Source organism: Terrapene carolina, unplaced genomic scaffold, assembly GCF_002925995.2.
Source record: "Terrapene carolina triunguis isolate 2854851 unplaced genomic scaffold, T_m_triunguis-2.0 Scaffold132, whole genome shotgun sequence".
NCBI classification, from domain to species: Eukaryota; Metazoa; Chordata; order Testudines; family Emydidae; genus Terrapene; species Terrapene triunguis.
The window spans coordinates 19480089-19504372 of record NW_020664483.1 but is presented as its reverse complement, the minus strand read 5'-3'; the positions used below and the strand labels follow the sequence as shown (position 1 = coordinate 19504372).

General features: G+C 41.1%; 1 protein-coding gene across 1 annotated transcript in view; it reads left to right on the top strand.

The window, feature by feature from the left end:
* PAPOLG (poly(A) polymerase gamma) overlaps positions 1 to 21072 on the top strand; it is an 81610-nt gene extending 60538 nt beyond the window's left edge. The window contains exons 14-22 of the mRNA XM_026653146.1: positions 3854 to 3973; positions 4571 to 4680; positions 7792 to 7913; positions 8003 to 8178; positions 8294 to 8403; positions 8484 to 8710; positions 12853 to 12873; positions 18850 to 18909; positions 20974 to 21072. Coding sequence (XP_026508931.1) covers positions 3854 to 3973; positions 4571 to 4680; positions 7792 to 7913; positions 8003 to 8178; positions 8294 to 8403; positions 8484 to 8710; positions 12853 to 12873; positions 18850 to 18909; positions 20974 to 21072 — 1045 coding nt within the window. The remainder of the gene's footprint in view (positions 1 to 3853; positions 3974 to 4570; positions 4681 to 7791; positions 7914 to 8002; positions 8179 to 8293; positions 8404 to 8483; positions 8711 to 12852; positions 12874 to 18849; positions 18910 to 20973) is intronic.
* Positions 21073 to 24284: the final 3212 nt, after the last annotated feature.

Below are 24284 nucleotides of genomic sequence, written 5' to 3'. Positions count from 1 at the left end.
GGCACCAATTGCTATATTCTAACCTATTTCTATTTGTTCTAATGAAGTGTGGTGTGACAAAGTTCGGTCCTTGACTCCGTGGGTCCTGCGTTTCCTGACGGATTTTTGCTAGCCTCAGAGGCTCACTGTGACCCTCCACATAGCCCTTCTCTCTCTAGAAGCAAGGGTCACAGTCTACTGAGCCATTTTCATCATAAGCCAGCAAGGGAGGTGAGGAGAAACAACCCTCCCTCACACAGTCTCTGTTGTCTCCCAGTATCAGTGATTAATCAGGGAGGGGAAGGGGGAGCCCGGGCCCACCCTCTACTCCGGGCTCCAGCCCAGGGACCCTAAACTTAGCAGCTATGAAAGCTGACTTTTTGGAAACAGGGCATGTACAATTCCCTGGACTACTTCCCCACAGCAGCCCCCACTCAATAACTTCTTCACAATTACCTCAGGGCCTCCTTCCTTGCACCTGATATGGATTCGTACTACTTCGTTCCTCCAACAGCACAGCTCCCTCCTATAGCTCCTGGCACCCACACCACACTGACTAACTGGGAGGCTTTTAACTAGTTCCAGCCAGTCCTTGATTGGCTTCAGGTGTCCCAATCAATCTAGCTGTCTCTCCTGCCTTCTAGAAGGATCTTAATTGGCCCCAGGTGTCTTGATTACCCTGGAGCAACTGCCATTTGGTTACCATGGTACCAGGGATTTGTTTAGCCTGGGGCTAACATACCTGTTCCTCACTACTTTACTGTAGCCATCTGGCCTTGGCCCATCACAGTGGTTATAATAGTTTATTTACCTTATGTAGCAACACCAGGTAATAGGTACATATTTCAAAATATCCTCCTATTTGTTCTGTAACTAACAATCCAAATGTGCTCATTTCAATCAAACAATGCCATATTTAATACCAATAATTTTTAAGCCAAAACTATGTATTATTTCATAATAGCCTATGTTAAGCATTAGTTTTGTTTCTGAAATGAAGTGCTTAACTGTGTTAGAGTTAATGGGGGCACCCTGCTAGAAACTCCATACTTAGGGTTCTGTTTCAAAAAGGAGCATAAATCTCTGTTACTGCTCTAAAAATAAGTGGCTTTTTGATGCAAAACTGATTTTTTTTAGGCCCTTTGATTTTTCTGTGCAGCCTTAGCTTTTTCTAATTTTAATAGGAAGGATTTGAAATTTGGCTCTCGTTTTCCTTGGCAGTCTGACCATCCACTGGCAGCTTTCTCTTTATAAAATGTATGTATGTTCGCACGCACACACGGCAAAACAGTACAGTATGTACCACCATTCATTCATTCACTCGGATGCTGCTCCCCTCAACCTTCCCTTCACACACTCCTCTACCAAATGACCCTGTCCTAGTGATGTTAGTTGTGATGCACTGGGAGGGGATAACTCAGAGGTGATGAAAGGCTGGCATCTGTAGGGGACAGAGTTAAGTTTGTAGTGTAAATAATTGTGGTAATGATAAGGTGTCTGGGTATAAAAGAGGACATGTACTGTTGAGTTGGCATATCCATTTCTGTTTTTGTGGATTTGAGTCAAGTATGAGTGTAGCAACCCTAACTGTTGCACATTTTGTGTGTGTGTGTGTGTGTGTGTGTGTGTGTGTGTGTGTGTTGATACAGGCAGGAGTAATCTACAACGCGCTATATAAATGCAGTTCACATGCTTGTCGCAGTTCCAATAAAATATTGTTTTAACTGAACTAATAGTTGTCACAGGTGGCTACACGAGCAAAATCCATCTGTAAAACATGGCTGTTCTGAGGATATAACTTATGCTATGTTGATTAACAGTATAACTGATTGTTTCACTATACTTTTGGTTCATTATGAAAAATGTTCAAGCCCAAATAATCAAATGTAACCAAAATTTATGGCCTATAGACACAAAATGCAATACAAAAAGGAGACATACATACCCACCTTTCAGGAAGCAATTCTTACCTTCCAGCATGTTCACCTTATGCAGTAAGTGTGTGTTGAAGAGGCACCTCCAAAATTACCTCCATTTATATCATGACTGTTTACAAGTTTTAAAAGCACTTTATACGTCACCTACAATCCAGCCCACCAGTTCCTTAACATGTTGTTCTGTACTTTTCATTACCTCTGTTTTGGAAACCACATTCCAAACCAGTTGGACTTAGAACAGGTTGGGATTTACCTGTAGGACACACCATTTGCGTAATTTGGCTTTGACAGGCTTCTTCTTTTCTAATGCCAAAGCTGACTTCAGCTTTGCAGTCTTGCAGGATACTTGACATGGGTGACAGAATTGTGGGAAGAGTATAATACATCCAATTAACATAACTTACCAATACCTACACATATTAACGCTGTGTACGTAATACTAATTAATGTAGCGTACACTATCGCTAACAACTGTTACCATACACTTAGGGAGTTTCTTTTGACATGATCCATGTATCTTTTTAATTGTAGCATGATTGATAACTAATTATGTTACAGTTCTAATGTATAATGAAACAATTATTTATGAACAATAACATTCTAAGGAACAAGGAAATAAATAAATTATATATATATATAATATTTTTAAATCACTCTTTATGTAATAAAGCAACATAAGGACAAGTTTGGTCTTTTTCCTGTTCTTAACACTTCTTTACATGATACCATGAATTTAATTGTTTGACTTTTTAAACTTACTGGTTTATGCAATAGTTATGCTAAAGTACTAAAGAAAAGGGGGGGAATAGTTTGTCATTGTGTACAGAAAGAGATGTCAAGTCTTTCTTCCTTTTGTTTGTCTTCCACACTGCCATAAGAGTTTTTAAATTATATTTTCCTAGTCAAACAATTTTCAGGTGGATTCAGGGGTCAATACAGTACCTGAATTCTTTGAAATTTATGGAATTGACTAGAAATTTCAATTTTTTTTTAAACTGGCTTCAGGTTAACAGCATTCCTTTAAGTAACTGAGGAAAACACACTACTGTTCAGGTCTTCAAAATAATGTTAAGTGTGTTCCAGAATAACTTGGAATATTCTGCCCTTATCCTCCTTACAGACTTTCCTCTTGGTTTGGAGAGGAAGGCATTCTCCCTACACTTTCACAAGGATGGACCGCTAGAGCTAATTGGGGAAAATGCCAACAAACTGTTTTGTTGGCAAAATCTAAACATTTTGGTTAGATTTAGGCAAGATTCTGATTGGACCCAGGAGAAGCTCCGACAGAACCTAAGTATACCACTCCTTTTCCTTTTACGGGGAATTCTGCATTTTTTGCTTACCTTCCAAATCAGAACAAGATCACATTTCAAAATGTCTAAATACTTCAGAAACAGAACTATCTTTCTCTACTTAGCTCTAGCAAGAACTCTGCTCTTCCAGCTAAAAAGCTCTGAAGTGCAGTTTTCAAAACACAATCCGCCCATGACATCTCACGCTACAAACTAAAGTACCTTTCCAAGCATAGTTTGCTTCAAACTGACTTTCCTGCCTACCTACAATCCAACCAATGTTAGAACTTGCAACCTAGTATCTTGATCCTACAACCCCTTGATGTCATAGACTAGAATGGTAAGGGCTGTATTTTAACTCCTTTAGAGGATGATGGTTATCATGAACTTGTCACAAGTTTTTTTCAGTCTTGTAAAGCAATATTTATTGTCTAAAGGGAACTTCCTCTAGTCCTAATTAAAGTGAACATAAATTTTGAGATCCAGCCTTGGGTGGTTGTATTTAAATCCCACTGAGCTACCTGTCATATTGGGTTGATTGGACTGGTGTCTTACACTTTTTAAACTCTAACTAGTAGCTCAAACTATTGTATTGTACCTGATTCAGTAAAACCAAACTAACCTAACACTTGATGTTTTTATTAGGGTTGGTCTAGTTGAATCTAAAATTCGCGTACTTGTTGGGAACTTGGAAAGGAATGAATTTATAAACCTTGCACACGTTAATCCTCAGTCTTTCCCTGTCAACAAGGAACATTGCAAAGAGTAAGTTAAGTTTCTTTTTATTTTTTAAGTTTAAGAATGTGGTAGTTTGGTCACTGTTAAAATTAAATTGAAATCTGCTAGTCTTCAGTCCTTCTAGGTATCTTGTAAGAATGCATGTTGAGCAGGGCCAGCTCTAGGTTTTTTTGCTGCTTAAAAAAAAAAACAAAAAACCTCCGGGAGCGCAACTGCTGAAGCGCCCCCCCCGCCCCCCAAAAAGTGGCCGGAATGCCGCCCCTGAAATTGTTCCGCCCCAAGCACGTGCTTGGTTTGCTGGTACCTAGAGCCAGCCCTGATGTTGAGGTATTCCAAGCTAGTCAAACATTGCTCCACAGCTGTGTATCTTCAAGAAAAGGCAATCTAAACATGTCATAACATTTAAGAATGAGTGAAATATTGTACCTCTGACTAGTATACGAAAACACATAAGTACTAAAGTACAGATTAAATCTGAAACTCTAATATTAATGAACAGCTAAATGATGGAGATTATTTTATTTAATCCACTTCCTGAAGGTCAATTGGAAACATCCAAATAGAACTGACATTGACACACAAATGAGACACATCTGATTTTTTTTTATTTATTTATTTTTAAAGGGGCAACTATGTATCAATGTGGTTCCTTGGAATAATTTTTAGGAAAATGGAAAATGCAGAAAGTGTTAACATTGACTTAACATATGATATACAATCATTCACAGATACAGGTAAGCTTATATTTCACTTTAGTCTTGGTATGGTTTTTAATTTGACTCTTACAAGATTGTCTAAATAGCTAATATAATCAATAAACTCTTTCCAAACTCTGCCTCCTCCAGGGTAGTTATGGTGAAGTTCTAGGCACAGAGCATGTGGAGGTTTAATTTTAAAATAGTAAACTTCCTATTTTGACCACAAAACAGATATCTATCTTGGACGTGTACCTGCTATAGCCATACAATAAGTGAGAAGGAGCATTACTTGTCAGATACACAAACCATATTAGGAACATGGTGAAGAGACTCTGAGTTGAAGCACTCTATACCATAGTCTCTTACTCTAAAGAGTTCTGCTAGACTTGTAAACATGACACTGTTTACATCCATCATATTTCATTTTTTTTTTTTTAGTGGCAGAAAAATCAGTAACATCAGAGCTACCTGTAAAACAATTAAAATACACATTCTGTCCATGTAGCACAGTGGTAATGAGGGAAGAACTAAAACTCAAGCAGCACAGTAGATGTGTGAACCTCTTCTCTGGCATAGTGGGCACAGCTGGCTAAGTGATGTTAACCCTGCACTTGCTAGGCCAAAGGCAGCAAAGCTGGCACCAGTGATTTGAAATAGATGCCTGTGAAGGCATCATACGTATGGAAGTCAAAAAGGGGCATGAAGTTTGGGAACCCATACTTAAGACCATCAGAACAGTCTTGCTGTATGTAATTTGTAATAGGAATTGTCAAGAGTAGCAACCAAGAACTTAAAACCCAAAATTTTTATACGATTGATAGTTCTGAACTAACTCCCATCTGAGTGTTAAAACTAGATTGAACATCAGAGAACATATTGTCATGGACACTTCTACATTGGTAAAGGCATGAATACTCTTCTCAAGATTTGAGTATGGAGTTATTCTAATGTTACAAACACACAACCTTTAGCTACCTTGAGCATCAGGTTATCAACTCTTCCCTTCCCTTTCATTTGTGATGTGTTGGAGCTACTGAAGTGTAGATCTGAATTTAATCCCATAATATTTTACTTGGTATTGTTACAAGTAATCCCCAAGGCTACTATAACTGAAAAATAAGATTTTTTTTTTGTTTTGTTTTGTTTAGTTTGATCATTTGACAGCAATCTGGCTCGTTGCTCTTTGGCTTACAGTTTCTCATTGTTATTGGAGCTATGGTGAACTTATTGCCTTGAGTGCATGGGACTGGACTAGATGACCTCTTGAGGTCCCTTACAGTTCTATGATTCTATCTGAAAAGTTAAGTTAAATTTCCACATGGGCATCTGATGGGTAATGAAAAAGTGCTTGTTAGACTTCAGTTGTAAATGAGGTGGCAGTGGTGCTTGGATAATATGGTAACTTCTAAAAGTTGCTCAGGGCAAGAGTCATTGAGAGCTAAAGCAGTTGAGAAGCTTGAAGAAATCTGGCATACAAATGTGTAAGCATTTGAAAAACTTTGTGTGGAAGCCCAGTATGCTAGTTTGTTAGACTTAGGAGTGGACTGTCTGATACTTACACTGCAAAAACTTTGTGCATGTATATATTTGAATGTCAACTGTCTTATTTAACCTTTAAAACTTTAATAGTGCATGGATGTATTTTTTTTCTTGCATTTAAGTTGTTATAACGCATTTATGGATGCAGTTATGGATGTTTTTGTGTGCAACTCTGTTACCAGACACCTGTTTGAAGTCATTTAGGCAAATTTTCTAAACAAATTGTACCATTTTAACGATAACCAGTATAGTTCAACACCTAAACTGGTATAACTGCATCCACAGTAGAAATTTGCTTTATATGATACAGCTTATTCCTTGCTTACCCAAGCTCTGCCTTGAGGCACAGGCTTTCCTAATCAGGGGGAGGGGATATACAGAAACCCTGTGTTTAGGTAAGCCCTTGGTCTTTTCTATTGATTTGAAATCAATATAGCTAAATTGGTGCAGCCCACTAGTGTGTATGCAGTTATACCCATGAAAAGGGGCTTACGTTGGTAAATAAGCTATACGTAAACTTACCAATAGTAACACCTTTATACTAATAGTACATAGTTAAATTGGTACATAAACCCACTGATTTAGATTTAAATGGGGGGTTTTGAGTGGAGCAGGGTGAAAGATCAATTGAAGCCCAGGATCTTTTAATTAATTCTAGTATCCCACATGCTCTTGGCTGCCTACTGAACAACTAACTTAAACTTAAATTGCTACACATCAGTTAAACAAATGCAGAATATAAAGTCCAATAAGTAAACCCTTAAGACTAAACATCCACAAAAGTGATGCCCAGTATTAAACTTTGAATCAGTAAGAGTAAGGGTGGTATCACTGTACTTGGTTTATAGGGGATGGAAACTGAAGATGCTCTCTTAAAGGGATACCATCAAAAAAGATGTGCCTAATTTTAACTTACATTATCAGTTCTATTTTGTCTCTACCTCTGCTTTGCCTGTCTGCTCAATTTGTGGGCAGTCATGCTAGTAAAACACAATAAACTGCCTCAAGCTTTTTTGTCTGCATTTTTAGATTTAAGTATTTGATCTGCAAATTACGCATATTTGAATCCATCAATTACCCAACACTGTTTGCAGAGGCTAAAGTTAACTGAACTTTTAGTCCAGTGAATCAAACAGGGAATTAAATTTAAGATTTAAAAAAAAATACATTCCTCCTACTTTCCACCATTGTTTACAACCTTTTTAAGCAGCACAGACACCTGTAATTAGTTGTTTTAAAGAGGTATCTTTTAAACGAAGTTAAAATTACTACAGGATGGTGACGGACTACAAATATCAAATGGACCAGGTTGGTTATGAAATGTAAAGTAAAATGAGCTTCCCAGCATACAGTTCCCCCATTTTTATCAACTGGCATGAATTTGGAAACTCTCCTGTAACCTTCTGTTATTGTAGCTTTAGTTTAAATGAGCTTCAACATATTATTGACAAATATTCCAATATGATATGTTTAGTGTAAAAACACTTAATGAAGGCCTGCTGTTGGCTTCTTCATTCAGAAACATAATTTTACAAAAATATAATCTAAGTTGAGGGAATTGGAATCTACATGTATTGTGGCTTTAAATTGGGTAATTGCATATTACAGTTCATAGGCAGGCAAATAACATCAATATGCTAAAAGAAGGCATGAAGATTGAAGCAACTCATGTGAAGAAAAAGCAACTGCATTATTATTTGCCTGCTGAAATCTTACAGAAAAGAAAGAAGGTACGATGAAGTTTTGATCCTTCACATAATATTTGCATGTGTGCATATCTCTTTTTTAAAATATTATATCTTGTAACCTTTGTTTTCAGCAAAGCATACCAGACATTGGTCGAAACATTAGTGGACTTCCATCCAAAAGGGCTTCAGTGGATGTAAGCTCTTTGGATGGTTTCACGACCACAGACACAGGAACACGATATAGCTCCCCTTCTTTGTTAAACAGGATCTCTAAATTGGACAACAACTCTCTGATAGAAACAGAAAGGTTAGTAGTTTGTAAACTTGGATAATTCAAGGAGATTGTACACTTGTTACCAATTGATAGACTAGCTTTGTAACCTAAAATATGTGTAAGAGCATATACAATGCTTATTTAACAGGAACACTCTACTTCAGAGAACCAGTGCTGCTGCCAGTAGAGAGAAGCCATTGAATGTCACTGTGCCATCAGTGCCTGTTAAAGGACTGTCCATTCCAGTTATTGGTTCAAGTATGTATCCAAACATAGTGAAGAAAATGTAACCTTTAATTTTATGTAACTACATTTTAAAGGCTGTTTTCTTTGTGCAGAGACAGAGATTGCAGGTACAACAAAAGCAGTGCTACCTCCAACTGGATGCACCATACCTACAGTAGTAGGACGAAATGTGATTCCTCGAATTATTACACCTCCTTCTGCACAGGGACAACAGCTCCTAAATGGAATTTCAACTATAAACTCTAAAAATGCTGCACCTAAAAGACCTCATTCACCTTCCTCAGAAGAATGCACTAAAAGACTTAAAGATATAGAAAAGGTAAAAACACACTTGAATATGGAATCAAAGGGAGAAAGAGTTGGAGAGATGTGTATAGATAAACTTCAAAAGACTCTGCAGGTAATCTTATAACTTCAATTTCTAATACTGTCCTTTAAAAAGAAAATACTGGCTGCTAGAATTAGCGTAGTGTTTAATGTTCAAAGTTCGTGTATGTAGAATGCATTTTTCAGATCTGACATAACCATTTCATTCCAGCAATCCAGTGACTAAATCCTAAACTTTGATTATAGGCTCTTGGAAAGTTTGAAACAATTGCTATACCACACCTACCACTAGATGCTCTAGGAAGAGAGAAAAACTGTCTCATAGGAACAATGTCTAATCTGAAGCTCTATGAAACATTTTAAAATAAATAAATCTTTTCCAGGTTATTTATTTTTTAAACTAGGCTTGTGCCGTTTATTTGTTGCTTAGTGATTTATAAAGCAGGCCCAAAAGTTCCTATTGTTATGCTTATTTTAACCATAGAAATAGTCCAGAATTAACAATGCTGATATCTTTTTTGCTGAATGACCTAGATGCATATTGTTAGTGCCTTTCATTATAGGGGTGGTATTGAAATCTTGACCAAAGCCTGTCTCCAAAAGGTTCATTAGTCATTGAAGTTTGACTAAAGAGTCTAAATTTCTACTTCTTCTTTGAGTGATGATCCCTATTGTATTCCACTGTGGGTTATGCATGTGCACCATGCATCTGGAGCTGGAGAATTTGAAAATGTCTGTTGGTCTGCACATGCACTTTGACTCACCTGTGCTTCTGTCCGAGGAGATAGAGAGCAGGGCAGATTGATCACCTCTCCAGTTTCTTCTCACCGTTGCATGGTCCAGGTTGGAATCTTCAGTGTCTGCAGCTTTGGCTACATCCTACAAAATAAGAATTACCTAGTTTGTAAACAGCTTTAACAGCTTAGTGTTTTATAGATCAGTTTCCTGGGGAAAACCACCCCGTTTAGGTACAGGACTATGCCCAGGACTCCAGGCATCAAACGCCATGCTTCCTTCCCATGATCCTTCTCAGTCAGCGATGAACACCTCAGTCTATACTGCCTTGAGAAAGCCCACATCATGATGTGGGCTATCTGCCAATTGTACCCCAGCCATACCTGAGAAAGACAGGAGCTTCGTCTCCGCAAATACCTCATGGAGTAGGCCATGAGGCTCCAGTCACATCCACCTCTGAGGGAATTGACCATGGGAAGGAATTTATCACCCATCCCATACACAGAACACATCTCCCCTCCAACGGCACCAACAGTACCACCACTGGAACCGGAATCAGACTTCTCTTCAATCATCCCATGAACTTTTCTTCCCCTACCCATGTGTTCACCACCACCCAAGAGACCTGCACCAGTTTGGGACCAACCTCTCCCCCATCTAACTTGGAGCTGCTGGTACCCCATGCCATGGGGGCCCTCATGACCACCTACTAACCCTTCCTACTGGGGGGCCTTGGGACCAGTAGTCCCATGCAGAGTCTATCCGATGTGCCAGGGAGTCACCCTTTGCCTCCCCTCTAAGGGGACACTCTGATCTTCCCCCAGATCTGGCATAGGAGGAGGAGGGACATTATGCTACAGATCAGGTGGTTCCACTGGAACCAGTAAGACTGCCATCTTCATCCCTGGACGAAGCGGTGACTCCTACGTCTCCTTCCACCTCTCTCCCGCAATGACTTCAGGAAGTTCCAAGATAATCTCCACAGAGTTGCTGGAGAGTTTGATTCCTCTCCAGGAGATCCAGGACTCTCAGCACAAACTCTTAAACATCCTCTGTGCATCCAGACCCCAACATATTAGGTTCCCCCGCTAATGAAGCCATACTGGAGCCATTTAGTGCTCCTCTGCCACCTGCGCTCCTAACCTGAAATGGGCAGAAAAACGTTATTACATAGCAGCCAAAGGAACAGAATTTATTTTCTCACCCCACTCCCAATTCTGTGGTGGTCCATCCCATTCTGAAAAGGCCATGCAGAAGTCCAAATTAACATTGAGGACTTCAATGAATCACACCTCTTCAACCAGAAAACAGATGAGTCCCTCCATACCCTGAAGGACTCCAGGGCTACCCTTCGTTTCCTGGGGATATACACACCTGCTTCTAAGAGGAAGTTTCACCGCAGATCGGTCACACCTAGGCACATGGCTCAGCTGTTTTTTTCCAACAGAGGCCCTATGAACCATGTAAGAGACGGAGGGTTCAAAAGCCCTGCTTCCATACATCCTCTTCAACAAGCTCGGCATCTCAATATCAGCTCCTGGCTCAATGTTATTTTTGACCGGTGCTTGAGAGCCATGAAATGCTAAGCCCGACACCTCCTGACCCCACACACCATTTGGGGGTCTTTCTACGCTACTTCAACACTTGGACTGCTGCAATAATAACAGACAAGCGGGTGCTGAATGTCATCCACTCTGGCTATGATAGTATGCATCCCTACCGCCTTCAAAACCCCTGCCCGCCCCCTTTCGAAGCCACTCTGAGAGTATTCTCAAATGTGGTGAACTCCTTGCTGCAGCAAGGAGCAATAGAACTTGTCCCTGCTCAATACCAAGGGAGAGGGTTTCACTTGACTGACTTCCTGGTACTCAAAAAGAAGCTTGGTTGGAGACCACTCCTGTACCTTCCCCATCTCAACCACTTCATTTGAAAACTAGGATTTTGCATGGTCATGTTGGTGACCCTGCCAGCAGGTAGGGGATCTTGGGGGACAACTACTGCACTGGTGGGGTGTAAAATAAACTTTATTAAGAAAATGCAAAAACAGGGAAAACTTAATAGTGAGGGGTATGGGGTTTGTTAAGGTAGACAATTGGGGAGGGGTTTCTTTGAGTAAATAGGATAGGGGCTTTCAATAGTGGGGTACAATACAGTGGGGTACAATACAGTTGGTAACCAATTAACACTGAAGTATAAATGTAACAGGTAGCTAACAGTTTCTATGTAAAGGGTGTGTCACAGCAGCATATAACCAACTAACAGTTATGGGTAAAATGTGTTAAATAACCAACAACTCTAGGTAAAAATGTGTCACAGTGGTGCAAATGTAAAATGTGAGGGGTGTTAGAGAGAAAAAGGGGTAACCAATGGGGTTTTATGCTAGACTTCAGTAATACAATTGAGGTCTGGCAGCAGTAGGAGCAGGGTGAGCACGTGGGGGAAGGGATTAAGAGAGAGAGAGAGCAGACAGGCTGCAAGTTTAAACAGCAGAGACAATTATACAGAACACAGCAAAATCTTATCTATGATTTAACTTAACCAAGACTACACAAATTAGCAAGTAACAAAAAACAATGCAACAATTCTTTAAGCCTAACTTAGAGTACAATGCAAGCAATTTTCTAAACCTAACTTAACCACAACTATGCAAAATGAAATTACAATTTATCTAGACTAAAGGCTAAATCTAACCTAATGGGTGCACCTTATACTAGGGGTAGTTCCAGAGGGCAGAGTGGTGTGTGCCCAGGATACAGCTTCAAGGGGAGGGGGTGTTTAACTAGTGGTGGCTGCAAGCAGGCTTATTTCTAGCAGCAAAGGCGCTGCGGAGCTAGAAGCAGATTACAGATACAGACCAAGGAGTTAGCTTGGGTCTGCCTGCTGGGGAAAGAAAGCCAGCAGCTAGAACAAGGGGAGTGTGCAAGAGGTTTTTCCTTACCAATCCCCAAAGCAACAGCAGGAACAGCAGTTTCAGCATCAGAGGACGCAGAGAGGACTCGATTTGCTTACAATAATCAGATCTCCAGGCACAAATTCGTTGTTCGTGGGAGGGGAGTTTAAAAACGGGGGTATGCTCAAAAACAAACGAGAGCGGGGAGAGGGCCCCCCAAAGACCCCTAGCTGATCAGACCAGGTGGCAAAGCAAGGACTTTCTTTGGGGGTCTGATCAGAAAATGTCTGGTTTTAAGGGCAAACTCAGGCAGTTTCCCACCAGTAACTTTGATTGGTTCCCCTTAATCCAGGGGAGGAGAGAAGGCAGGGAAAACTGCAGGTAGGCACAGGACATGTCTGGGCAAGTTCTGAGTCACAGGTATGACGCAGATGCTCAGCTATGTGGCCACTTTAGGTCTTGCAGACCTGGGCAGAGCACCCTACACCGAGCCGGGTCCGAACAAAGAAGCTAGACAAAGGAGCAAAAAAGCCCCCACCTCCCTGAGCAGAGCAATGGCTCCAGTCAGTCTGCACAAGCCATTTCCATGAGCAGGGCCAGGCTGTGATTTTGGTCAGTTCCATGGCCGGGGGGGGCGGCCACTCAGCACAAACAGAAAGGAAGGGGAAAAAGGGAATCCAGCAGGGGGACAGCTGTAACAGACAGTTGGCAGATATAATTCCATCTTTAGAAAAGGGCATGTGGTTTATGGCACTCGATATGAAAGACACTTCCTTCCATGTAGACATTCATTCCACTCACAAATGCTTCCTCAGATTCCTGGTGGACTCTACCCATTTTCAGTACAGACTACTCCCCTTTGGAATAGCGACTGCCCCCAGAGCCTTTTACCAAGATATTCTCTGTAGTAGCAGCCCATGTCAGACATTGGTCTCATTGTTTTCTGCTACCTTGATGACTGGCTCATTGTTATCAAGTCCTGCAGGGAAACTTGTGTGTCAACTTCCATGATGCTACACCTGCTCTCCTCACTGGGAGTCAGTGTAAACACTGAAAAAGATGTTCTCACCCCCGACACGATCTCTGGATTTCATCCAGGCAACCTCGAATTGTATTACAGCAAGAGAGTACCTGCAGGACAGACTCCAGACCATGAGCGATATCCTAGTCTACATCACAAACAAGCCTCGAGTACTGGTCAAGTCATGTGTGTCTCTACTAGGTCATATGGTCTCATGCAACTACAGCACTCCACTTGCAAGAATCCACTTTCGTTGCCTTCAAATGCGGCAGTCGGTGTACTTCCCAAAATGTCAGTCAGTAACCCTCATGATGACCGTTCTGGCCAGTGTCTTCCCTGCTATGGTGGACAAATCCAAATCCTTGTCGGGTATGCATGGGTTCCTTTTTTCTTCCTTCCTCTCCAGACAGGACCATTACTACAGATGCATCCATGTTGGGTTGGGGAGCCCACATGAACAACCACACAGCTCACAGTACCTGGACATCTCGAGAGTCTAGCACCCTCATGATGTCATTGTCCTCCTTTTATATCTTCCCACTTGCTGGAAAGCTCTTTTGCTGTGACATGGGTCAAACAGTTCCCATTGTATAGTGCTATCTCTGAGAGGTTTCTATTGTACACAGTTCCTGGGGTAATCCTTGTACTTGTGTGCATTTCCTCAATAAGCCATTAACATTGTTTGGCCTTTTTACTGTTGTACCTGAAAAGCTGCTTGTGGGTGTTTTTAACCTCACAACATGTTTTAGTAACACATACATAGCCTAACTTCACACATGACAATAGCACACACAATCCAACAAGATATTAATGTCTAGCAGATCAAGACTTTTAGACTGATACCTCACAAGACATACTTTGTACAAAGTATATCCTAATTACATGACAGTGGTGACTATTGGGTAGGGTGACCATAGGGACAGTCCCAATATTTGGGGCATTTTCTTCTATAGGCGCTTATTACCCCCCACCCCCATCCTGATTTTTCACATTTGCTGTCTGGTCACCCTAATATTGGGGTGTCAGAAGGTTATCCTGATTGCCCTCTTCTGTTCCACAAAGTTCTGGTTTCCCAAACTCCTACACATGTTATCTTGACCACCAATCATCCTTCCAACATTTCCTGAGCTCCTGACCCAGTGGAATGGCAAGATCAGGCATCCTGATTCACGTCGGCTCCACATCAGGATTTGGTATTTGGATGGGCATTATAACATTCATGCTCCACAGGTGTAAGAGATCTCCTCTCTAATAATAGAAAGGACTCTACTAGAAAATGTTACCTAGCTAAATGGAAGCGCTTTTCTTGGGCATATCAAAGAAGCATTCTTCCAGAAACTAGATATTCCTCTGATCTTGGACTATATCCTATCTTTTGAAGACTTCAGGTTTGTCCATCAGCTCCTTGAGGGTCCACCTGGTGATAATCAGGGCATACCATCCACCTTCTTGGGGCTACCGGGTCTCCGCACATCCTCTGACCAATAGATTCTGGAAAGGCCTAATAAGAACCTTTCCAGCTATTCAGAAGCCTACTCCTCAGCAGTACCTTAAAACTTGTTCTCTCGGTACTCAGAGGCGCCCCCCCTCTTTGAACCTTTAGCTTCTTGCACCATGTCTCTCCTTTCCATGAAGGTCATTTTCCTTGTAGCCATCACCTCCGCTAGAAAAGTTGGCAAACTTGGAGCAATGATGGCAGATTCTCCGTACACTATATTCCATAAGGATAAGGTTTGTTTGTGTCTACACCCCAAATTCACCCCTAAAGTAGTTTTGGAATTTCATATTAGCCACATTGATTCACTTACCTGTGTTCTTCCCAAAACCACACACACTTCCGCAGAGGAACGAAAACTCCACTCCCTTTTACCTACACAGAACAAAACCAATCAAGAAATTCCTGAGACTATTCATCGCTACAGCAGAAAGTCAGAAATCTCCACCCAGAGAATTTCTAAATGGCTGCATTCAATTCTGTTGCTATCAAACCTTCTCCCCAATGATGGGATAAGAGTTCATTCTACCAGAGCACAAGCAACAACTATGGCATCTCTTAAGAAGGTACCCATCCTGGACACCTGTAAAGCGGGCACATGGGCCTCCATTGAGATGGTTGCAAGACATTTCGCCCTGGTGCAGGACTCTTCTGCTTATGCCTCCTTTAGGACCACAGTACTCCTCTCAGCCCACCGTCTACATACTTGCACCCTTTTCCTACTTAAGTACTGTTTGTCGATCAACCCCAGTGGAATACAATAGGGACCATCACTCAAAGAAGAAAAGGAGGTTATTGACCTGTAATTAGAGGTTCTTTTAGATGTGTGGTCACTATCTATATTCCACTACCTGTCCTCCTTCCCCTCTGCTTTGGATCTTATCTGATTCGCTGTAGAGAAGGAACTGAAGAGGCAATTGGTCCACCCAACCCTGTATCCCTTCAGATGGAGACAATGAGGTGAGCCAGGCTGCATGTGTGCACCAACGGACACTATTTTTCTCTGGCTCTGGACGTATGGTGCGCAGGCACCACCCAGATAATGACTACATATCTCAAGAACTTCCAGTTACAGGTAAGTAACCTCCACTTTCAATTGCTCAGCTTTCACCAACTTTTGAGATGCTGTCATTTAACTAGTTCCTAAGTCAAGTTTCTAAGCAAAACATTAATTTTCATGACAAAAGAATAAAGCCTGAAAGGTATTTTTTGATAATTTGACATAGAAAAAGCCAAGCCAAATGTTTTGCTGGTCATCTTTCAAAAATTAAAACCTCATTGGTCTAAGCAGCCGTTATGTAAAGAAGTATTCAATTTGTGCAGTCTAGTTGCATAAACCCACACTTGTCTACTCCATAATTGCTATCAAGTATCTTAAATATGGATTATAGAATTAATTATGGAAGCATTAATATGTATCTTGGCTGAAGTAAATAATTCCTTCCCCACCACTTCTAGTAGGTCTAGGTATAGGTGTAGGTATAGGTGTTGGCAGTACTATAGCAAAATATAGATGAAACTGATTGTTAAGAAGGTTCATCAGCTGCTCAGATTAGCTAAAATTCTGTGGAGTGTGAGGTCTGGTTAATCTGTGAAATTTGCACTGACAAGTAGCAGACCAAGAAAACTATGGAATCTTCCCTACAAAATGTTAATGATTAAACCACAAAGATGGGTTAAAATGGTAGAAAATTGAGTTCATTTGTCCAATGTTACACAGTTGACAGATGCAGTATGTGCCTTCTGATATACTTATAAAAGGGGTAATACACTGGAGAAAATGGCTGTAGGATGTCATCCTACTATGATTAATCTTCCCTGTAGTATTTTTTTGTATAGTATCTCAGGTGCAGGTGGCCTTTAGGAGCAGACGCTTAACCTGCTGGACAGGTTATCAGCAGCTGACATTGACAGAGCACTAAGTTGTTTTGATCAATTCCATTTCCCGGGAAAAAACATAGCTTTTGCTAATTTTACTTCCATTTTTGTGGAAAGGCAAGAAAGAGCTGGAAAACACTAAATTTTTGGAATTTGTTTATACATTTCCAAAAATTTAAACTTTTAATTCTCAACTAATTGAAAGTTCCTATTGGGCCTCAGAACAGGCCAACTCCTCTGGTTCTTGCTTGTGTTTTGTAGTCAAACAGCAATGCTTTCTTCAATAAGGACTGTTCGTGCTAGGTCAAGTTCAGCCTCAATATGCTCTCTCAACTCCTGCTGATTTGAATGAAAGTTGTACTTGTATCTGAGGGTAGTTTGGTCCATGAGCTCTAACCATATAAATGGCTTTGATACTATGTATCCTGTTCTAGTAAATTGGACTGGATTCAGCATTCAAAGATTGTAGCATCCAAGATGATATAAAGAGAAAATCTACAGGGAAAAAAATATAATTTGAGGCATTCATCTTAACTTTTTTTAATCCTGAATAAACTGCTTTAACTCTAACTAATTAAGTGAAATTCTTTAACTATTCCACTTAATGACATGACTAAGAATAAATTTCAGTTAAAATCAATTAGACAGAAAAACTTTTTTGTATTACTTACAGCTCTTATCAAGCTTTATCCATTTTCCTGTTTCTCCACACATCACACCCAGAAATTATTTGCTGGGAAGCCAAAGTGTAACCTGGTTTAGTTCTCTCAGAGCATCTGAATTATTTGTAGACCTAAAACTAGAACTGGGTGAAATGTTTTGGACAGATAGCTTATTGGATGAAAAATTCAGTTTTGGTCAACTCTAAACTATTTGAATTTTGACACTAATTTGCCCAATGATTTCAGCCAAATTTTTTTAGCTTAGGCACCATTCACAAAATGGTGGGAGGAGGTGGTGCCTTTTTATATGACCATGTTGCATTATACCACTGGGCTATGGAATATTATGGGGGACAGGTCTCTCAATTTCTTAGTCATTGGAGCAGGGACTTGAACTTGTCTTCCCCTTCCAGATGAGTACCCTAATCACCTGGCTATAGTCTCTCTCTCTCAGTGACTATTCAAATATTTTTGTATACCAAGAGGAACAGGTTCAATAGGAGCGATTGAGACACCCAGCCCAGATCATGCTATGGTCCGGTCATTTGGGCACTTTCCTACAATGTGGGAAACTCAAGTCGGGAGTGGGGGAAATCAAACCCCAGTCTCCCACATACTAGCTGAGTGCCCTGACCAGTGGGATAAAAGGTATAAGGGAGGTACAACCATTACCTCTGGCTATCTTGAGAATCCTTTCCTTTGCTGCTTTATTTTAAAAGTGCCATGAAATTAAATATTTTTGTTTTGGATCAAATTAAACATTTTGTTTGACCTAAAGTTTTTATTGACTTTTTCAGTTTGGCAAAAACTTTTTTGAATTTGGATTGACCCAAATCAAATATTTTTTTTCAGAACTGCCAGTAAACCAAAAAAGCAGTTACTTGCTCAGCTCTTCTAACTCTTCTATAACAAACAAATTTAAATCTTGCCTCCTTCAAACATAAAAATTTTCTATCAACTTCTTTAAAGAAAAGGCAGCCAACCTATAGGCAGAAGCTGGGCACTGCTTAGGTAAGTTCAGAGCCTGGATTTATATGTAAAATAGCCATGTCAAATGAACAGTCTGTTTTATGTAAATTCAAATTTTGAGCAATTTTAAAAAGACTCTCACTTCCCCTTTCCTTTGAAAAAGGTCTGAATATGTAACAAAAGTCTAGCTAAAAAGTATTATCTTGAGCGGGCACACCCTGTGATTCATCTCTTTGGATACATACATAGGCCCTCCTTTACAGAAGAATAAAATGACCCAAAATACCTTCCACATAAAGAATAGATGTCATGAGACTTTTAAAGTTTCATAAATGCTTTCTTGCTAGTTGGAACCAGAAATATAGATACAGCAGGCATTTAATAAGCATTTGTTTGTTAGCTGATATTTGTGCTTTTCATATAAAGGAACCTAATTGCAATGCATTCAGTACACTATTCTTATATACTTTTGGGTTTTTAGGATAGCCTTGGAGGAGGGGAATCCATGCCTATTCCAACTATTGACACATCAAGATCACAGGTACTGTCTACTGAGTCTTTTGCTTTATCAGTGAACGTAAACTAGTGAATATTTCCTGCATACATTAAGGTAATATTTGTTTACACACACTAGCTATTTGACAGTGTCAAGTACTTTTCTGTTGATTTACTATAATTCTTTAACTCTTGTGGCAACATATGGTAACTGTAATTCTCACTTACACACTGTGCAGTGGTATTTTGGAGAGCTGCTTTAGCAGCTCTCAAACAGACAGAAGCCCCAAACTGCCATGCTTACTTTAAAAGGTTTAGGCATCCAGCCAAAGATTGAAAAACACTTCATTTGCACACACAAGCATCTGTCTCCTACCATCTCAGGCATTCAAACTTCACAACCCCTTCAAAAAACTAGACAAAGCCCCTTTCTTTCCAAACTGCCTTCTTAGGCCTGGTCTACTCTTGGGGGGCGGGGAGGGGAAATCGATCTAAGTTACGCAACTTCAGCTAGGTGACTAATGTAGCTGAAGTTGACGTACTTATACCAAGACAGTGCGGTGAATCGACTGCTGCTACTCCCCCGTTGACTCTGCCTGCAGCTCTCGCGGTGGTGGAGTACAGGAGTCGATGGGAGAGCGCTTGGGGGTCGATTTATCACGTCTAGACTAGATGCGATAAATCGACCCCCGCTGAATCGATCGCTGCCCGCCGATCCGGCGGGTAGTGTAGACATACCCTTAGTGTCACTGGAATCTATCCTCTGCCTCAATCACATTCTTCATTGAGTGCTCTGAGCTGTTAATCAACCTCCATATCACATGCAGGACTTCAGTGCCAAAAACTGGATATGCTCAAAAACATCAGCAAATTATAGCAATTACACTTCAGATTTTGAAACTTAATTTTTTCATGCTCTCTTGATCTAAAGCTAGGCCAATCAAGATATACAGTCTGAAATTTAATATTAAGACTCTTACCCCACTCCTTTTTTTTTTTTTAACTCAACCAGCAGAGTTTGGACTCCCTGTAGGATTGCCAACTTTTTAATCGTTCAAAACCGAACACCCTTGCCGCGTCCCTCCCCTGAGGGCCCTGTCCTGCCCTATCTCCAAGGCCCTGCCCCCACTCACTCCATCTCCCCTCCCTCTGTAGCTCATCCTCACTCGCTCGTTTTCACTGGGCTGAGGTTGGGGTGTGGGAGGGGGTGTGGCCCTGGGGTGGGGCCAGAAATGAGGGGTTCAGAGTGCAGAAGGGGGTTCCAGGCTGGGGTCAAGGGGTTCAGAGTGTGTGGGGGGTTCTGATCTGGAGCCGAGGCGGTTGGGGAACAGGAGGAGGTGCAGGCTCCAGGAGGGAGTATGGGTGCAGGAGGAGGCTCAGGGCTGGGGCAAGGGATTGAGGTGTGAGATGTGAGCTCTGGGAGGGAGTAGGGTGCAGGAGGGGTCTCAAGGCTGGGGCAGGGGCTGGGGTGTGGGAGGGGGTGAGTGGTGTAAGCTCAGGGTGGTGCTTACCTCAGGCAGCCGCCCTGCCTTCGCCCATAGGCACTGCCCCTGCAGCTCCCATTGGCCACAGTTCCCAGCCAATGGGAGCTGCGGAGCCGGCACTCGGGGCGGGGGCAACACGTGGAGCCCCCAGGCCATTCCTCCACTTAAGAGCCGAGGGACATGTCACCACTTCTGGGAAGCCATGCAGAGCCAGGTAGGGAGCCTGCCGGCCCCAGAGCAGCCAGGGTCCCTTTTTGACTGGACACCTGGCAACCCTAGCAACATGCTGGTTTGCCTAATTCAGTTGAACTCTTGAGGGAAGACTGTGCAGGACAGGGGAATGTCCCTTCCCCTACACTATTGTAGTGAATAAATGCCATCACAGTGAGAAGCAGACACTTCGCCTGCAAGTGTCTAACTTCTAGTAGAGAATTGGCAGATAATCACTATGGTGGGGGGAATAGCATATTCTAGACCTCTTGGTTTGGTGTGGTAGGTCATGAAGTTAATCTGTAGGTCTTGTTTATAGCTGAAACAGTTTCACTTTCTACCCAACTTCTGTTCACATTATGCATATTTAAAAATATTTTCCCCTTCCCCGCTTGGTTTCTATTTTTCTATTGTAGAGACTTGCCAGTAAAGAACTACCAGATTCATCTTCTCCTGTTCCAACAAATAACATTCGTGTCATTAAACATTCCATCAGATTGACCCTTAACCGGTAACTACAGTGCCTTTTCAGGTAAAGATAATATGCACTTGTTTAGTCGTTTACACAAGCAATTAACTTTTATACTGCAGTTGCTGTCCCACATAAAATATGGAGTTACTGTCACCGAATTGGAGATATTTTTCCAGTTATTAATTTTTGTCTGCATTTTGACCTGCAGATGCTGTAGGATACTTCCATTACTGTATAGCTTTTCCAAGATCGCCTGCTGACAAGCCACTGTCGACAAAATCATGGCTTTTGTCTTTTTTTAATTGCCTTTAGTTTAAATATTTGCTACTTCTGACTGATCTACTTCTCATTTTGAACCCCCTTCCAACAGCAGTCCTTGTTTTTTTTTAAATTCTTGTGTTATTGTCTTGAGCTGAAAAAAATTGTTCTGAAAAATACAAAAAAATGTCCTGTGATACCATTTTTCTGAATGTATGTAAACATGTTTACTTCAGTCACTGGAGCCACATTCTGGTTAGAAGTGTGTGTGTGTGTGTGTGTGTATGAAAGTCTTAGTATTGTTTCTGCTTTCCTAATGGTGTAGATATACATTATTTTGTGAACTTCAATTATTTTTTCTGGTTTAGCACACACTCTTTTCTACATCTGTCACGCTGGTGCTCAGCATCTATAGGCAATAGCTTTACGGTATTTAGCACGTAGCCAGGCACTACCCAAGTTTTACAGACTGCCTCCCATGGAGGCCCAAGAAATCAATCCTTAATTTAAAAATAAAAATTCAACCATTAAGGATATCTGCCAAGATACTGAAATGGTAGGAATGTCTTATGCTATGGAATCTGATTCTTGTAAATCTTGTTCTGAAACAGGCTTAGGACCTCTTCCAGTTTTCACTGGTTAATTAAACAAATTTCCCCACAGTAACAAATTTGTTACCCAAAATACTTAAGACTTAGCTAAATATTGAGACTAGGAAAAACCTGTTGTGATATTACGATCTACTCATTTTGCAGTTATGCAGAACAATTCTTCACTGATTAGGCATGCAGAAACAGATATTGGTTTCAATAAAACGCCTGAAAACATTTCCTTTTGAATAACAATGGTTACGGAACTCTGGCTTAGGACCATTGCAGTCTTCATGTAGAGTGAAGTTCCAGGGGGGAAATGCATCTTCTACAAAGCAAATCCTAGACTACGTAATTTCTCTTGTAATTTATTTAATTCAATGTTTTGTAAATGAAGTCGTATGTATTTTCAGAGTATTTTTGTATGTACTGTAAGATAACATCTTTTCAAAAAGAAAAGTTTAAAAACTTTACAGTTTCTTCTTCAGTTTACTTTTTTACATAGGTCAAATCTTCTAAAAGCCCTTAACATAAAAGCATTTTGAAGAACATAGGAATATATACAATACCTCTGCTTTGAATAGAATTCTAATTTGCAGATACTCCTTAATGGTAGTTTTCCCTCAGTACCACAGCTTTCATGTGTCAGCTGTATGAGACAACCAGGAACGCTAATAGTTTTGAGACAAATACTAAATAAAATCTTACCATGCAGTGTGTGCCTTCATTAGAAAGTAGTAACATCTGGTGCAGCTTGCTAAAGCATATACAGTAAAAGCTTTGTTATCTGGCATGTTGGGGGAAATAGGGGATGCCGGTAAGTCAAAAATTCCGGTTAACTAAGAGGGAGGGAGTTTGGGTGTGGGAGGGGGTTATGGGAGGGAGCTTGGGCTCAGGAGGGGGCTTGGGGCATGTGAGGTGGTGCGGGGTGCCGGATCCAGGTGGTGCTCACCTCTTGGCAGCTCCCCAAAAGCGGCAACACATCTCTGCTGCCTCATAGGCAGAGGCATGGCTAGGCGGCTCTGCGCACTGCCTCTGCCTGCAGGCACTGCCCCCATTGCTACCATTGGCCATGGTTCCTGGCCAATGGGAGCTGGGGAGCCAGTGCTCAGGGAAGGGCAGGGACAGCACGCAGAGCTGCCTAGCTGCACCTCTGCCTAGGAGCAGCAGGGACATGTTGCTGCTTGCGGGGAGTCGCCAGAAGTTAGCACCGCCTGTATCCCGCACCGCAAAACCTCTCCCGTGCCACAACTTCCTGCCCTGAGACTCCTCCCACACCCAAACTCCCTCCTAGAGCCTGTGACCTACACCCCCTTCTGCACTCCAAACCCCTTGTGGTCAGTCCTCCACCTAGCAGCAGCAGGGAGCCAGATAGGGAGCCTGCTGGCCCCATGCCAACCAGACTATAAACCGGACTTTCAATGAAGATCAGAAATGCCAGTTTATAGAGCTTTCCAGTTGGTAAAGTGCCAGATAACACCGCTTTCTTGTACTACAATCCCCACATTTTGCATCTGACAGCTGAGTTGATGGCTGAGGTACCAGTTCAGCATCCTGATAATAGTGTACCTGGATTTTTTTTTTTTTCAAGAATAAGAGTTGCTTGAAATAGATCACAGCTCTAAACTTCAATTCATCTCATTTTAAAATAACTAAGACATAAGGGATGGGAGCAAGGGAGAGAAATACATGTCTTGCCAGGCCTTCCTCCTCTTTCCATATCTGTGTGGAGATAAGGTAACTAATGGTCAGCATAGAAAACTTTCATGATGTCTCTTTTTTGGCATGATTTACTTAAAGCTCTCACCTATAGATTTGGTTCTCAAGTGTGCCTTATTGTGCAGGTCTGATCTGAGAAATTACTGTAAAAATGACATTGGGATTCCATATTTGTCTCAAAGGCTACTTAATCAGTTGTGTCCTTTTCAACTGCAAGCTCTCCCTGGTATCTGAATCTAAGTTGTTTGTTTGGGGGTGGGTTGTCTCCTCTCCCCCCCCGCCCCTCACCCTCCGGCCCACTCATCGATGCAATGTGACGTTCACACGTCATAGTAGGTTTGCAGGGCTCTGTTTAAGAAAAGTTGAAATGGGAATTTAATGTGGAAAGAGAAACAGACTCATGCCATTTTAGTGGCTTCTCGGAATAAAACTACACTTTAAAATTTATAAATGTGGCTACCACTCATTTTTGTAATGCTATAATTTAAATAGCCTGATTTAAATTGTCAGATCTTTGTATGAAAACTATAGCATGTATATAAATTACAATCAAACCTAAACATCTGTATATTGTATCTAAAGATTCATGAATTTAAAGATATTAGAGAACTGATTTAAAGGTGATCAAAGTGACAAACTGCAAAACAAATATTTAAAACTAGTCTTGTTTTTAATATCTACCAACCAG